General features: G+C 42.8%; 1 protein-coding gene across 1 annotated transcript in view; it reads right to left on the reverse strand.

The window, feature by feature from the left end:
• Positions 1 to 436: 436 nt before the first annotated feature.
• LOC124039615 (GTP-binding protein Rheb-like) overlaps positions 437 to 16,496 on the reverse strand; it is a 33,055-nt gene continuing 16,995 nt past the window's right edge. Inside the window, exons 3-8 of the mRNA XM_046355772.1 lie at positions 12,249 to 12,316; positions 11,776 to 11,858; positions 7,843 to 7,899; positions 7,701 to 7,748; positions 1,489 to 1,570; positions 437 to 1,000 (exon numbers count right to left, since the gene is read on the reverse strand). Of these exons, the coding sequence (XP_046211728.1) occupies positions 908 to 1,000; positions 1,489 to 1,570; positions 7,701 to 7,748; positions 7,843 to 7,899; positions 11,776 to 11,858; positions 12,249 to 12,316 (431 nt within the window). The 3' untranslated portion in view covers positions 437 to 907. The remainder of the gene's footprint in view (positions 1,001 to 1,488; positions 1,571 to 7,700; positions 7,749 to 7,842; positions 7,900 to 11,775; positions 11,859 to 12,248; positions 12,317 to 16,496) is intronic.

The raw sequence follows: 16,496 nt of genomic DNA on the forward strand, positions 1-16,496 counted from the left end.
AACAGCTAGAAGTGAATTGTGAATCCTATAATTAGAAACCATCTCCAACTGGCAAATAAGAGTGGACTATAATGAGTAGTAGATCTCTCGTGGACACATTATTCCAACCCACCAGGTTTCCATTTCTCCTTGGTAACGTTAATTATCACGCCCCCCCGTTCTGAGAGCTGGCGTGAGTGAATGTGTGGAGCAGTGTGATGGCACATCCCTGACTGAGTGGCAACATCAGCCTGTTGACAGGTTCTGAGGTAGAGGAGCCAACTGGAAGTAGAATACTGAACCCCTTATCTCTGGTAAGGGAAAAGATACATTATATAATTCAAATAGTATATGATATAATTCAAATAGTATATGATATATCAAAACACCTCCGTGTGTATTCCGCTAATTTGTATAAAACAAAAACAGCAAATTTTGAGAAATAAGAAAATCAAACTCTAGTGAAACAATATGCTGATTTAATGATTACAATCAAAAAACAGAATCAACATTCACTAGACTAGCAAATGAATGCTGGCCAACTATAGTGGCCATAAGAACATTTTAAGAAATACAATATACAAACTTTTCAAGGGGAAGGGAGGAGCAGGGAGGTCAGGTAGAAAATTACAGGCTTTAAATGAGGAGTAGTAAGGCTAGATATTTCACCACATTTGGTTTCTCAGAAAAAGGGGAAGTCAGGGGGAGCAAGACGGGTGTACCCTAAGCTGGGATCGATTGTTACTCTTAATGTCGAAGTCTTCATCTGTCTTTCTGGAAATGAAAAAAGAAATGTAGAAAAGAAAAAGACAGATGATTCTCGAGGGAGGAAAACAGGCAGTTAGCCACTTCAAGTAGAGGGATTTCCCAGTGTCCAGTGCTGTGGTTGGGGACGGTGTTCGAGGGCCTGGGGGGGCAGGGAAAAGGGTTACATCAGGGAGCAGGATGTCCTGCCCTGGGGGGCTCCTCCCTCCATCTTCTCCGCCTCCAGGATGGTCCTCTTGAACACCTCCACCGCTGTCTGACTCACAGAAAACAGGAAGTCAGAGGGAGGAAATGTCATATCACAACAACAGGGCTGTGCAGACGGGTGTTTTCTGCTCTGTGCTGGCAAATGCTACAGTCTAGTGTAAACCAAGTTGATAGATTCATTGTTATTGCTAGGATATAAAGAAAGTAAGAAATCCAAACATTCTAGATGACGAGAGGAATATTTGATACAAACACTATTTTGATATCATCAACACAGTAGCATTGATCAATGGATCCAACATGCCTCGTGGTATAATAAGGAAATAGCAACAATTCTGTTGAATGATGCATTGATGCGTCCAGGTCATGTTGGCAACAAATGTTCCTTCCTTTAGATTACTCTTCCAATTTAAATTCAAACTAGACTGTAATTGCCTTGGAACATTCTTTGCCAAGATGGCATCCATTACAATACTAGATGTCAAAACAGAGTTGGCCAAACTATATCTATCCGGGAGTGGCTGGTGTCATCATCACCTGGTTCTCTTTAGCGGAGGACTCCATGAATGCTGCGTTCCATGAGTCAGCCAGCGCTTTACCTTCTTCACAACTGATTACACTGAGGAGAGGGAAAAACATATCACATTGACTACAATTAGCTTGTAACAGCAGCATAGCCTATACCCACAGTTCCTGGTTGTACTGAGGGGAACCCAATATCACAGTGAACACCATTTGCTTGTAACACAACAGTCTATAACTACATGTGGGAGCATTAGCTATAGGAGGGTAAGGCACTAATGGAGAAACTGATCTGTGGTCACTCTCCCTATACTGTCCCAGGCATTCACTACACCATCTCTCCTCCATGTCCTTTTACACTAGCCTGATCCAAGATCAGTTTGTCCTGTATAGTCAACTCCTATGGTCGCAGCCCAAACAGACCAGGAACCAGGTTAGATAGTATTGCGATGCTAAGATACCACCCCCCCGACGGATTTTAACTGCCTCGCATGAGTCTTTTTCAGCCGAGACTAAATCTATAGGCTTTATAGCCTAGTGGCGTATCTGCTGACTGGTGTAACTGTACTACAGCACTCTGCATCCCTAACATTCACTCCTGGGATTTAATAGCCTGGAGTTATTGATTCATCCTAAGGTTCAGCCGGTTCCTCACTTCGCCCTGGCGCAAACCTTTCCCAGCCCTTGTTTAATGAGATCTGTCGGTACACACACACACACACACACACACACACACACACACACACACACACACACACACACACACACACACACACACACACACACACACACACACACACACACACATACAAACACTTAGAAGATAAAGGGCGATATACTGTACTGTTAAGCAGTAAACAATGTATGTTACATTGAATATATCTAGTCTAGTCTATTTCAGGGTGGAATGATAGTTTGGGAGGTATGCGTTACTACGGAGAAGTCATTAGGAGAGAAAGAGAGAGAGATACATTGAAAAAGAATTGAGAGAAAGAGAGAGAAAGGGAAAGAGAGAAAGAAAAAGAGTGAGAGAAAGAAAGAGAGAGAAAGGGAAAGAGAGAAAGAAAAAGAGTGAGAGAAAGAGAGAGAAAGGATCAGTAATGCCTTGATTACTTTAGTTGGCTAATAGAATTCCAGCCAGCCCCAGGGCTACTATTCTCCTGTGTGTCTGTGTTTGTACTCACTACACACTGAGAAGCATATGAATCCCTTCAACACTCCTTACAGCGTGCACATCATCATAATGGGGCCAGAGTGTGTGCATGCGTGGGTTGATGTGTGCATGTGTATGTGTGTGTGTGGAAGGGATGTCAGAGTAGCTGTCACTACTTCCCACTATGAGCTGGCTGTGCTACATTTCCTGTTTATTCTGGGAATGATAGAGGAGGCAGGAGGGATGAAAAATAAAGGAGGGAGGAGGAACGAGGGAGAGCTATGAGTGAGTGACCCATTTTCAGAAGTGTGTTGAGCAAGCAGAGTGCACTGTTCAGGCCTGGTAAATGACACACACAGGGGAAGTGGATCATGTCAGTTAGCAAGCTAACAATGTGCATGATATCTTAGCAAGCTGAAAAAGAAAAACAATCTGGATTCTTTTTTTAAACTTAAAACCGGACTTTCTCAAATCATCCAGTTCAGAAATGAGCTTTCTATACAAGGTCGGAAACAGCAGATTCTAAGGTTTCTAAAGTAAACAAACTCTAAAAAATAAGGACACGGTCTCTGTTTAAAAATACCACTTGTTTAAGAATAACAGCGGTTCCACACATTCCTCGGACATGTTATTATTATTATTTTATTCCATTCCATTCTTAGTATAACATATTTACATTTGTATTTTTAAAAATGTAACCTTTATTTAACTAGGCAAGTCAGTTAAAGAACAAATTCTTATTTACAATGACGGCATTTCCAGGACAATGCTGGGCCAATTGTGCACTGCCCTATGGGACTCCCAATCACAGCCGGTTGTGATACAGCCTGGAATCGAACTGTAACGACGTTCGTCTGTTGTAAGAAGAGAGTCAGACCGAAATGCAGCGTGTAGGTTACTCATGACTTTAATGAATGAAAACGGTACATGAAATAACTGATAAGAAAACAACAAACGAAACGTGAAACTAATTACAGCCTATCTGGTGACTACAACACAGAGACAGGAACAAACACCCACAAAATACAACGCGAACTCAGGCTACCTAAATACGGTTCCCAATCCGAGACAACGAGAATCACCTGACTCCAATTGAGAATCGCCTCAGGCAGCCAAGCCTAACTAGACACACCCCTAATCATACACAATCCCAATTAATACAAACCCCAATACGAAACACAAGATATAAACCCATGTCACACCCTGGCCTACCCAAACATATACCAAAAACACAAAATACAATGACCAAGGCGTGACACGAACCAGAGTCTGTAGTGATATATTTGTGTTGAATGTGATCAGGGCAGGGGAATGTAAGTTTGTCTTGTCTGTTTAACCCCCTAGAGTCTATGTCCACACCCGTGCGGACATCTAATTAACATAATCATTAAAAAAATCCCCAACAAAATCTGTCTGTTTAAGCTATATATATATATATATTTAAAAAAAATATATATATATATTTTGTTGCATGGGCTGTGTCTTCATCTGCGCTGAAAGGTGGCTGAGCTACAGCGGTGTTTGCCAGACTATGAGACATCCTGAAAACCAGTCTTCTCACAAAAACATCTGTAGCGTCCAAACGGTTTGGCCTTGAAACTATGACTACTAACTATGACATCTATGGAAAGATGAGACTCTAACGAGCATGTACAGTACATGTCGGTTGTTGCTCTAGGACACCCAAGAGGTCTCACAAGTGGTCTGAAGATAGTGGAAGTACATATGGATGTAGTTTAGTGCCTAACATTTTTTTGTACGGATAAAAAAACAAAATAATAATTTCCTGATCTTTTTGATCTCTCAGATTTAGGACAGACACTTAAAAACAAACTTCCTTTTGATTTATTTTTGACCATGGTTTTTCCATGTATAAATCTATTATCCAATGTTTTTCTATGGGCTAATAGCAGTAAGGCCAAATTCAATGTTTCATCAAATATTTGTATACATTTTTGGGGGATAAAACTTTACTTGACGCCCAGTGTAATAACACATAATGACACAGTCATTACCATGTCATAATGGCATAACAGCTTATATAACTTGTGTTATGACATAATATGGTCATAACACTGTCATGACCCATATTATTTACTACATATATTGACTGGAAACTAATTGCAAAAATCACTGAAGCTGGAGACTCATATCTCCCTCACTAACTTTAAGCACCAGCTGTCAGAGCAGCTCACAGATCACTGCACATAGCCCATCTGTAAATAGCCCATCCAACTACCTCATCCCCATACCGTTATTTATTTTAGCTCCTTTGTACCCCAGTATCACTACTTGCACATCGATCACTCCAGTGTTTAATTGCTAAATTGTAATTATTTCACCACTATGGCCTATTTATTGCCTACCTCCCTTATCTTACCTCATTTGCACTCACTGTATATATACTTTTTTTCCCTCCTGAAATCTGCTCCTGCATTCAGACACAGCGCATTGGGGTATGTAGGTGCATGTCTGAAACCAATGACATCAATAATTTATAATTATAATTTAATATAGTCAATAAAATAAATAAAAATATATAACATAAACATACTGTTGGGACGTAGGCTATTGTCATGACGTTGGCCTGGGTGTAGGTTTATGACAGTCATAAATACCTCTTCCCTCTGTACCCCACTGATGTGACATTTGAAAACTCCTTGGTTAACATAAAGATTCTGGGAACATCAGAAGGTGGGGGGAAATGAACTATATTCTGGTAGGCCGACCAATTGAACATATGCGGTTGTACTTAATGAATATGATGTCAGTTCGGTTGTCATCTGGGACATTCTCCTCAATGATAGGAAGACAAACTCTACAGTGGAAAGTCTGCACATTGTAGCTATCGAAGTCACATGGAATTGTTGTTCAATTTAAATGTTTGAATATGAAATTATTGGTGAAGAGATTAAATGTAATTTTAGCTTCCAAATGAGAGATTTGGGTTTTCATAAGGTTAGGGCTCTGCTCAATCAGTGGCCCGCCCCTGTGAAGAGACATGGGTTATAAAACCTTTCAGACACACCCTTCTCGCTCCACTATATAAAGCCTTGACGAAAATGTAACCTCCTGTTCCAAGTACGTGAGGTCTGCAGCCTCTGCGTTAAAAGGACTAACATGTCAACTACAGAACTAAGCCAACCTCAGCGTGAGCTTAGGTTGCGAATGTTTTAAACTTTGAACTCTTATTCACTACAGAAGTGATACCTCCTAGCTGTTGAGTTAGCCACAGCAGTTGCAAACATGGGCTAGGAAAGAACAGACAGAGTATACAGCTACCACTCAATGACGTTACTACAACGTATCCAATTGACCACCAGAGACATTCTCCAAAGGACAAAGTACTCGGTTTGGCAACACGGCCTTCCATCTACCACCAACCTACCGAAACGCAGCTCAGAGTAAATATTTATTGCATTTTCCTTTTCCAAATGGGAGGTAATTTAGAATGCATAATATACTGTACTTACGATAGCACAGCTTCTCCCTTTGTCCCTCAGTCTTCCCGCTCTTTCACTCAAACCCAGCCCCTTTTCTTTTGTGTAACCAGCTGTCATATCTGTTCCGCCCACTACATTTTCCTTTATGACGTAATTTATAATCAAGGTATGATTAATTCTGTGTGATTAGTTAGGTATTTAGTAAATAAATAATTAAACCCAATTTTGTATGGCTGATTCTACTTGTTAGCCAGGGTTCGTGAAGATAACCAAGAATTTACTACTTTCAGATGAGACTGAATTAAGGTGACGATGAATATTGACTGCTATCGATGTAAAACATTACTAGGTCTTTAAGAGTTTATTCGGAATATAACAGCTCTATAAATATTATTTTGTGGTGCCCCGACTCTCTAGTTAATTACATTTACATGATTAGCTCAATCAGGTAATATTAATTACGGAGAAAGGATTTTATAGAATAACATGTCATATCACTTAATCCGGCATAGCCAAAGACACAACACTGATGTAATGGAATGTTTTGCCTTGTGTGGTAGGTTTTGACACCCTAACGTAGGTGTCATAACCAGCCATAAAATAACTACTGTGGTATGTTTTATCCATTTTTACACTCCTATGTAGGTGTCATAACCAGCTATACAATAACACAATATATGTCACAACAGGTTAAAATATGTGTCATGACAGTGTTATGATCATATTATAACAGGTTCTGACAAGTTATGTCTGCTGTTATGACATGGTTATGGCCGTGTCACACCGTAAAGTGTTAGCTTTTATTTTAAATATCGAAACGGGTCCTAAAATTCCAAATCAAATAGGTTAAATAATCCTTGATATGACCATCTTAAAACAATTCCACAAAGCTTAGTAGAACCCCCCTATTGATTGAATTAGCTTGGCGTAGCCATGTAGCCTATAGGCTGCACAGACCAGTAACAATTGTATATTCAATGGATACATTTTTTTTTAAAGACGCCCAACCAAATCTGCACACCCCCACCCGTCACCAGTGCAGACTGCACAACAGGATGCAAGGCATACAGTATGCCGGTAAAAATGTGGTAATATAAACATTGCCCGATTTATTATTTTTTATACCGTAAATTCTGTCTGAAATAGGTATAACTAACGTCACTCTGACCCAAACACACAGCAGACCGACCTAATCCTGCAGTCTATAAAACAGAGTCAGAGCCAAAGACAGCTGAGAGCAACCTGGTCCAGTTTCCCAGGCTAGCGTCAAGGTCTAAAACAGTCTAAAAGAGACAGGACAGCCAAGGAAATGGCATATACATTTCCCCTCCCTGCCAAATATGGCAAGATGTGGGGATTTTATGACAAGGCCTATAAAACTCCAGCAGATCAAGTCCTAAAGGTTTATTCCAGCCCCCCACCCTCTGCTGAAGCAATATACTTTCTCTCCATTTGGTCCTGTCTGAACTAAAAGTCTTTGAACAGGTCTCCACGGACTCGTACAAACATAACGACAGACAGTAAGAACATTAAATCCCAGTTAAAGCTCATTTAAAGCTGAAAATGGAATAAACTGTCTGGTTCCTCTGGGAAGGCTATCGGTTTGCGCGTGTGTGTGTGGCATACAGTACCGTTCCATGTGTAGATCTTTCTTGTTTCCGACCAACATGATGGGTACTCTGCAGAAGACAAGTCCTGTTAGTCATATTAAGTCATATTAATCAGGTATTAATCAGATAGAAATGTTTACAGACAGGAGAATAAGGTACTTACTGTACTTTACCAACCATATCCAATAATTTTTCGTGGATAACTTTTATTACTTCAAAACTGCAGCAGAAAACAAAAAAGGTAATTAAAACCTTTATTTAACAGCCAAAGTAACAAGTGAAAACATTCAACAAAGTCCTAGTGTACTGTAGACAAGACGAGTATCAACACAATCAATTCTCTGAAGAAATCTTCCATAGGTAAAAACTTAGAAGACTTGAAGAGTCTCTCATGCTTAAATGCATCCTTTATGGGAGGAAAGGTTGACATTGACAAATTTAGTGTGGTCCGACACAATAATCCATGTCACATAGCTGCATTCTCCTATCCTGGCCGCTCCGTGTGTGTGTGTGTGTGTGTGTGAGAGAGAGATGAGTACATTAACGAACGTTGCCTAACAAAGACAGTTGCGGTTGACCCATTGCTTGAATCTGTATGATAGGCTACTAAGCATATCAAATCTTTCCCGGGAAGAACCATCAATCTGTGCCATAGGTTGTAATGTAGAGGCCCACTGTATATAATACAGACAGGCCTGATGCATGGTTTGAGACGCAATTTAAATAATGAATGTTGAGCCCCGGGCTGGTCAGTAGAAATGCATAAAGCAATGGAGACATTAAGTCAACTTGACAGCATTAACTGGCCAGTGGAAAGTAGAGACGTGATGGGATGTGGTTAGGAACAGCTTTCTCCAGGGAAAGTCTCCCTAGGCCCGCTCCCATGGCAACTACCATAGGACCCAGGGGGATTTAGGATTAAACACACTCTCTAGCCTAGACTACAGTATGATGCTCTTACACAGGACAAAGAGTTTGACACCGTATGAATCCTGTTGTCATTTAAGATGTCTGAAGTCTGGAGGCATTACAGGAGAGAAAGTGCAGCTTTGATGCACTTCTGTATTTCAAAGAGGAATAACGGGACATTTCGAAACAACTCGGATTCGTTCAGGGATAGCGAGGTCAAGCTAGCGCGAGAGCTAAGTTACAGGGTTATACAGCCCCCCCCCCCACTCACTGCAGCGCTAGATAGAACTTTGTGGAATAACGCACATCTACAAAAAATAAAAACATTCTGTCACAGCTGAAATACAACAGTCAGGGAAGTCCAATGGATTGTGAGATATAGCATATACATTTTATGTGATAAATGTGGGTCACGGGTTCACAACTGTACCTTCTCTGAGATCTCTGCCAAGCAAATCATTTTGGAATATAGAAATTGCGCAATAGGCTATAAGGCTTTTACAAGGTGGGAGTTCATCCTGGTTCAAGTCCCGTGCACGAAACACATCTAACGAGCTGGAGAAATGTACAGTGCATTCGGAAACTATTCAGACCCCTTCCCCTTTTCCACAATTTGTTACCTTACAGCCTTATTCTAAAATATATTAATATATATTTTCCAACAGGAGAACGACCTTAAGCACACAGCTAAGGCAACGCAGGAGTCACTTCGGGACATATACAGATGTGCCAAGTTTGTAGTGTCATACCCAAGAAGACGCAAGGCTGTAGTCGCTGACAAAGGTGCTTCAACAAAGTACTGTGTAAAGGGCCTGAATACTTATGTTAATATCGTATTTCCGTTTGTATTTTTAATACATTTGCAAAAATGTCTAGAAACCCGTTTTTCCTTGTCATTATGGGGTATTGTGTGTAAATTGACGAGGAAAAAAACAATGTAATCAATTTTAGAATATGTCTGTAACGTAACAAAATATGGAAAAAGTAAAGGGGTCTGAATACTTTCTGAATGTATGTTACCTCCGTCGTTGAATGAGTGAGACCAAAGCGCAGAGTGGAAAGTGTTCATCGTACTTTATTAAATGAGCACCAAAAAAAAAATATATATATATATATATATATATATATATATATGAAACTTAAAGCTCTGTAGTGCTAAACAGCAACTATACAAAGACAAGATCCCACAAACTAGGGTGGAAAACAGGCTGCCTAAGTATGATTCCTAATCAGACACAACGATAGACAGCTGCCTCTGATTGGGAACCCTACCAACAAAGAAATAGAAAACTAGAATGCCCACCAAATCACACCCTGACCTAACCAATTGAGAAATAAAAAGGCTCTAAGGTCAGGGCGTGACAATGTACTGTACACTGAAGCAAAGTTTCACCCACATTTCAGCTAAGAATATCCGCCTACCTTTGTCATGTCAACCATCAATCCAATTAAAATAATTCCACGTGTCCTCCTTTTGTCTTTATAAACTTTCACATGGTCTGTTCCATGGTATGGGGTAATCCAATGAGCAACACTGTAGCTGTTGATTGCAGTGATCATAATTCATCACGTATGCTATATATAATCAATACATTACTTTTCAAGGAGTAGGGTAATTGATGCAAACATAGGCTGTAAGAATACTTTTCCATTTGATCAAATTCTGCCTACATTATAACATTCTCTTGCAAGTCCCCTGTATAATTGAGTAAATGATTGTCATTCTTCTGGAGATTAACATGCAAATGTTAGTTAATAATACTTTGACAGTGAGCATATATCACATTTCAATAGACACACACGCATCAGTGTCTAGGCTGTCTATTATATCTGCAGCCAAAATGATTTCACAACAATATGTTTGCTGTCAGCTGGCTACTGTAGGAAAGTTACAATCTAACTACACATTTGCATACATTTGCCTTATAACTCATATGTGTCATCCTATGAAATTCACATTGTGTTGCACACTCCCTAGTCTTTCCCTTAGTAGATACTGTATATTTTGCCATAATGATCTGATTACACCATGCAACGAGGGATGTAGCCTACAGTCAGAGAGGGAAGATGGACAATGTTGATTGGCAGATGAAATTATGTCCAATGAGGTTGCAATGTAAAAGTGGGAGGCGGGATTAGGTCAGCTCCCTTCCTCCTAGCTTGGTTGAGATCTCAGAAACGGTCATATTGTGAACCCGCAACCCAAATTGATCACATATAATGTGCACAATCTCACAATCGATTGGACTTCCCGAATGTAGTACTTTTGCTGTGACAGAACGTTGAGATTTGTAGATTTGAGTTATTCCACAAAGTTCTATTTAGAACTACAGTGAGTAGGGGGGGGCTGTATAACCCTGTGAAGTAGCTCACGCTCTAGCAGCTCACGCTCTAGCAGCTCTCGCTCTAGCAGCTCTCGCTCTAGCAGCTCTCGCTCTAGCAGCTCTCGCTCTAGCAGCTCTCGCTCTAGCAGCTCTCGCTCTACCTCGCCCTCCCTAAGTGAGAAAGGTGCACACTTTGACAAGACAGTCCAGGAGTTAGGAACAGACACATTTTCACAATGTGCCGTTATTCCCCTTTAAATCTGCCCTAATCCGATTTCAACTGCTGCGCCCAGGAGAACTTTCACTTTTTCATTCTCATATTAACAGAGAGAGAGGGAAAGAGAGAGTGGGAGAGAAAAGGAACAAGGGAATAATTGAGTGATGGATGGAGTGAGGCGAGAGAGTTGGATGGAGAGATATGCCTGGTGCAAGGAAGAGAGAATAAATGGTGTGGTTAAGAGAGAGGATAGAGATAGATGGAGTCATTTTATTTAAATCTCCAGCTGATGTGGAGGCAAGTTAGCACACACACGCCTGCATGCGCAAACCCACAGCTCGAAATGACCATCTCTGATTCACATCCACGCTACATCTATTTTAGCTACTCAGGAATACCTGTTCTGTACTACAACATACAGGAGCCCTGTTCTATAGAATAGCATACAGACAGACGTATAATGCACAGATCAATAATAGCGTCAATGGTTGATTCATGCCTTTTACTAGAGAGATAAACACTGGATCGATTCAGAGAAAACTTGAGTGGCTAGATCTCTCAGGGATGAATCCACATGGGTTAATTTTGCAGTAACAATGCTTTAGCAGCAGTGTGAAGGAAGGATGGGGCGAGCGGAGCTACCTACCTTTTATTCGAAGTGACAGAATACACCAAAATGTAGCCGTTGATGTCTATGGAGTAGGTCTGTGGGAAAATGGAGTATTCATCCTGCAGGGAGTGGAACATCAAATATAAAGTAGATGTTCTATGATAGTAAAAATTGAGGTAAAAAAAATACAAGACAGTGTAATAATTCCATGGAAGCGTTCAGAAATAAACAAATTCATGGGACCAGCGCCGCTGCTAACTACTAGCGCCGCTGCTAACTACTAGCGCCGCTGCTAACTACTAGCGCCGCTGCTAACTAGCAATCCCGTTGTCTTAACCTTGTAGTCTTCAACCTAGGTAAAAAACATTTGGAAATCTAATCTACACCTGGTATTAAAAATAACTTTTCTGCCAATTACATTAGAGCTCACATAATATAGTGGCCCACTGGCAGTCTGATCACAACATTCTGATATGCAAGTGATCTCTCTACCAGTAAGAAGGACTCACCTGTCCGGCTGTGTCCACCAACTGCAGGAGGTACTCCTGACCATTCACTGTGATCATCTTTGTAAATGCTGAGGAAAGAGAAAGGTAGATACCTAAAGTACTGCACTTGGGAGTTCCTAAATCATTCTACCCATCTACAGTCCTGTCAATAGACTGTGAAACATAGCCTAGAGCACAGTAGCTCATTCATTATCATGATCTTACACACATTTACATTACAACTCGGTTGGGATATAGAATGGCTCTTTGGTACTCATGCCAGACAACTACAGGGTGGAGAACAAGTATTTGTTACACTGCCGATTTTGCAGGTTTTCCTACTTACAAAGCATGTAGAGGTCTGTAATTTTTTATCATAGCCACACGTCAACTGTGAGAGACGGAATCTAAAACAAAAATCCAGAAAATCACATTGTATGATTTAAGTAATTAATTAGCATTTTATTGCAGAACAGGGCTCCGGGCAGCCGAGCGGAAATGAAGGAAAACTCGCCTCCCTGCGGACCTGGCATCCTTTCACTCCCTCCTCTCTACATTTTCCTCCTCTGTCTCTGCTGCTAAAGCCACTTTCTACCACTCTAAATTCCAAGCATCCGCCTCTAACCCTAGGAAGCTCTTTGCCACCTTCTCCTCCCTCCTGAATCCTCCTCCCCCTCCTCCCTCTCTGCAGATGACTTCGTCAACCATTTTGAAAAGAAGGTCGACGACATCCGATCCTCGTTTGCTAAGTCAAACGACACCGCTGGTTCTGCTCACACTGCCCTACCCTGTGCTCTGACCTCTTTCTCCACTCTCTCTCCAGATGAAATCTCGCCTCTTGTGACGGCCGGCCGCCCAACAACCTGCCCGCTTGACCCTATCCCCTCCTCTCTTCTCCAGACCATTTCCGGAGACCTTCTCCCTTACCTCACCTCGCTCATCATCTCATCCCTGACCGCTGGCTACGTCCCTTCCGTCTTCAAGAGAGCGAGAGTTGCACCCCTTCTGAAAAAGCCTACACTCGATCCCTCCGATGTCAACAACTACAGACCAGTATCCCTTCTTTCTTTTCTCTCCAAAACTCTTGAACGTGCCGTCCTTGGCCAGCTCTCCCGCTATCTCTCTCTGAATGACCTTCTTGATCCAAATCAGTCAGGTTTCAAGACTAGTCATTCAACTGAGACTGCTCCTCTGTATCACGGAGGCGCTCCGCACTGCTAAAGCTAACTCTCTCTCCTCTGCTCTCATCCTTCTAGACCTATCGGCTGCCTTCGATACTGTGAACCATCAGATCCTCCTCTCCACCCTCTCCGAGTTGGGCATCTCCGGCGCGGCCCACGCTTGGATTGCGTCCTACCTGACAGGTCGCTCCTACCAGGTGGCGTGGCGAGAATCTGTCTCCTCACCACGCGCTCTCACCACTGGTGTCCCCCAGGGCTCTGTTCTAGGCCCTGTCCTATTCTCGCTATACACCAAGTCACTTGGCTCTGTCATAACCTCACATGGTCTCTCCTATCATTGCTATGCAGACGACACACAATTAATCTTCTCCTTTCCCCCTTCTGATGACCAGGTGGCGAATCGCATCTCTGCATGTCTGGCAGACATATCAGTGTGGATGACGGATCACCACCTCAAGCTGAACCTCGGCAAGACGGAGCTGCTCTTCCTCCCGGGGAAGGACTGCCCGTTCCATGATCTCGCCATCACGGTTGACAACTCCATTGTGTCCTCCTCCCAGAGCGCTAAGAACCTTGGCGTGATCCTGGACAACACCCTGTCGTTCTCAACTAACATCAAGGCGGTGGCCCGTTCCTGTAGGTTCATGCTCTACAACATCCGCAGAGTACGACCCTGTCTCACACAGGAAGCGGCGCAGGTCCTAATCCAGGCACTTGTCATCTCCCGTCTGGATTACTGCAACTCGCTGTTGGCTGGGCTCCCTGCCTGTGCCATTAAACCCCTACAACTCATCCAGAACGCCGCAGCCCGTCTGGTGTTCAACCTTCCCAAGTTCTCTCACGTCACCCCGCTCCTCCGCTCTCTCCACTGGCTTCCAGTTGAAGCTCGCATCCGCTACAAGACCATGGTGCTTGCCTACGGAGCTGTGAGGGGAACGGCACCTCAGTACCTCCAGGCTCTGATCAGGCCCTACACCCAAACAAGGGCACTGCGTTCATCCACCTCTGGCCTGCTCGCCTCCCTACCGCTGAGGAAGTACAGTTCCCGCTCAGCCCAGTCAAAACTGTTCGCTGCTCTGGCCCCCCAATGGTGGAACAAACTCCCTCACGACGCCAGGACAGCGGAGTCAATCACCACCTTCCGGAGACACCTGAAACCCCACCTCTTTAAGGAATACCTAGGATAGGATAAGTAATCCTTCTCACCCCCCCCTTTAAGATTTAGATGCACTATTGTAAAGTGATTGTTCCACTGGATGTCATAAGGTGAATGCACCAATTTGTAAGTCGCTCTGGATAAGAGCGTCTGCTAAATGACTTAAATGTAAATGTAAATTGCATGACATAAGTATTTGATACATCATAAAAGCAGAACTTAATATTTGTTTGCAATTACATAGATCATACGTTTCCTGTAGTTCTTGACCAGGTTTGCACACACTGCAGCAGGGATTTTGGCCCACTCCTCCATACAGACCTTCTCCAGATCCTTCAGGTTTCGGGGCTGTCGCTGGGAAATACAGACTTTCAGCTCCCTCCAAAGATGTTCTATTGGGTTCAGTTCTGGAGACTGGCTAGGCCACTCCAGGACCTTGAGATGCTTCTTACGGAGCCACTCCTTAGTTGCCCTGGCTGTGTGTTTCGGGTCGTTGTCATGCTGGAAGACCCATCTTCAATGCTCTTACTGAGGGAAAGAGGTTGTTGGCCAAGACTCGCGATACATGGCCCCATCCATCCTCCCCTCAAGACGGTGCAGTCATCCTGTCCCCTTTGCAGAAAAGCATCCCCAAAGAATGATGTTTCCACCTCCATGCTTCACGGCTGGGATGGTGTTCTTGGGGTTGTACTCATCCTTCTTCCTCCAAACATGGCGAGTGGAGTGTATATTTTTGCCTCAGACCACATGACCTTCTCCCATTCCTCCTCTGGATCATCCAGATGGTCATTGGCAAACTTCAGACGGGCCTGGACATGCGCTGGCTTGAGCAGGGGGACCTTGCGTGTGCTGCAGGATTTTAATCCATGACGGCATAGTGTGTTACTAATGGTTTTCTTTGAGACTGTGGTCCCAGCTCTCTTCAGGTCATTGACCAGGTCAGCTTGGTTTGAAGAAATCAACTGTGGGAGCAATTATTAGGAAATGGAAGACATACAAGACCACTGATAATCTCCCTCGATCTGGGGCTCCGCGCAAGATCTCACCTAGTGATTGACCTGCAGAGAGCTGGGACCAAAGTAACAAAGCCTACCATCAGTAACACACTACGCCGCCAGGGACTCAAATCCTGCAGTGCCAGACGTGTCCCCCTGCTTAAGCCAGTACATGTCCAGGTCCGTCTGAAGTTTGCTAGAGAGCATTTGGATGATCCAGAAAAAGATTGGGAGAATGTCATATGGTCAGATGAAACCGAAATATAACTTTTTGGTAAAAACTCAACTCGTCGTGTTTGGAGGACAAAGAATGCTGAGTGGCATACAAAGAACACCATACCTACTGTGAAGCATGGGGGTGGAAACATCATGCTTTGGGGCTGTTTTTCTGCAAAGGGACCAGGACTACTGATCAGTGTAAAGGAAAGAATGAATGGGGCCATATATCGTGGGATTTTGAGTGAAAACCTCAGCAAGGGCATTGAAGATGAAACGTGGCTGGGTCTTTCAGCATGACAATGATCCCAAACACACCGCCCGGGCAACAAAGGAGTGGCTTCGTAAGAAGCATTAAGGTCCTGGAGTGGCCTAGCCAGTCTTCAGATCTCAACCCCATAGAAAATCTTTGGAGGGAGTTGAAAGTCCATGTTGCCCAGCAACAGCCCCAAAACATCACTATAGAGGAGATCTGCATGGAGGAATGGGCCAAAATACCAGCAACAGTGTGTGAAAACCTTGTGAAGTCTTCCAGAAAACGTTTGACCTCTGTCATTGCCAACAAAGGGTATATACACAAAGTATTGAGATAAGTATTTGGTCAAAAACAAAAGTTTATTTTTCACCATAATTTGCAAATAAATTAATTTTAAAAAATCCTACAATGTGATTTCCTGGATTTTGTTTCTCATTTTGTCTGTCATAGTTGAAGTGTACCTAT

Source organism: Oncorhynchus gorbuscha, linkage group LG07 (genome assembly GCF_021184085.1).
Source record: "Oncorhynchus gorbuscha isolate QuinsamMale2020 ecotype Even-year linkage group LG07, OgorEven_v1.0, whole genome shotgun sequence".
Taxonomy (NCBI): Eukaryota; Metazoa; Chordata; class Actinopteri; order Salmoniformes; family Salmonidae; genus Oncorhynchus; species Oncorhynchus gorbuscha.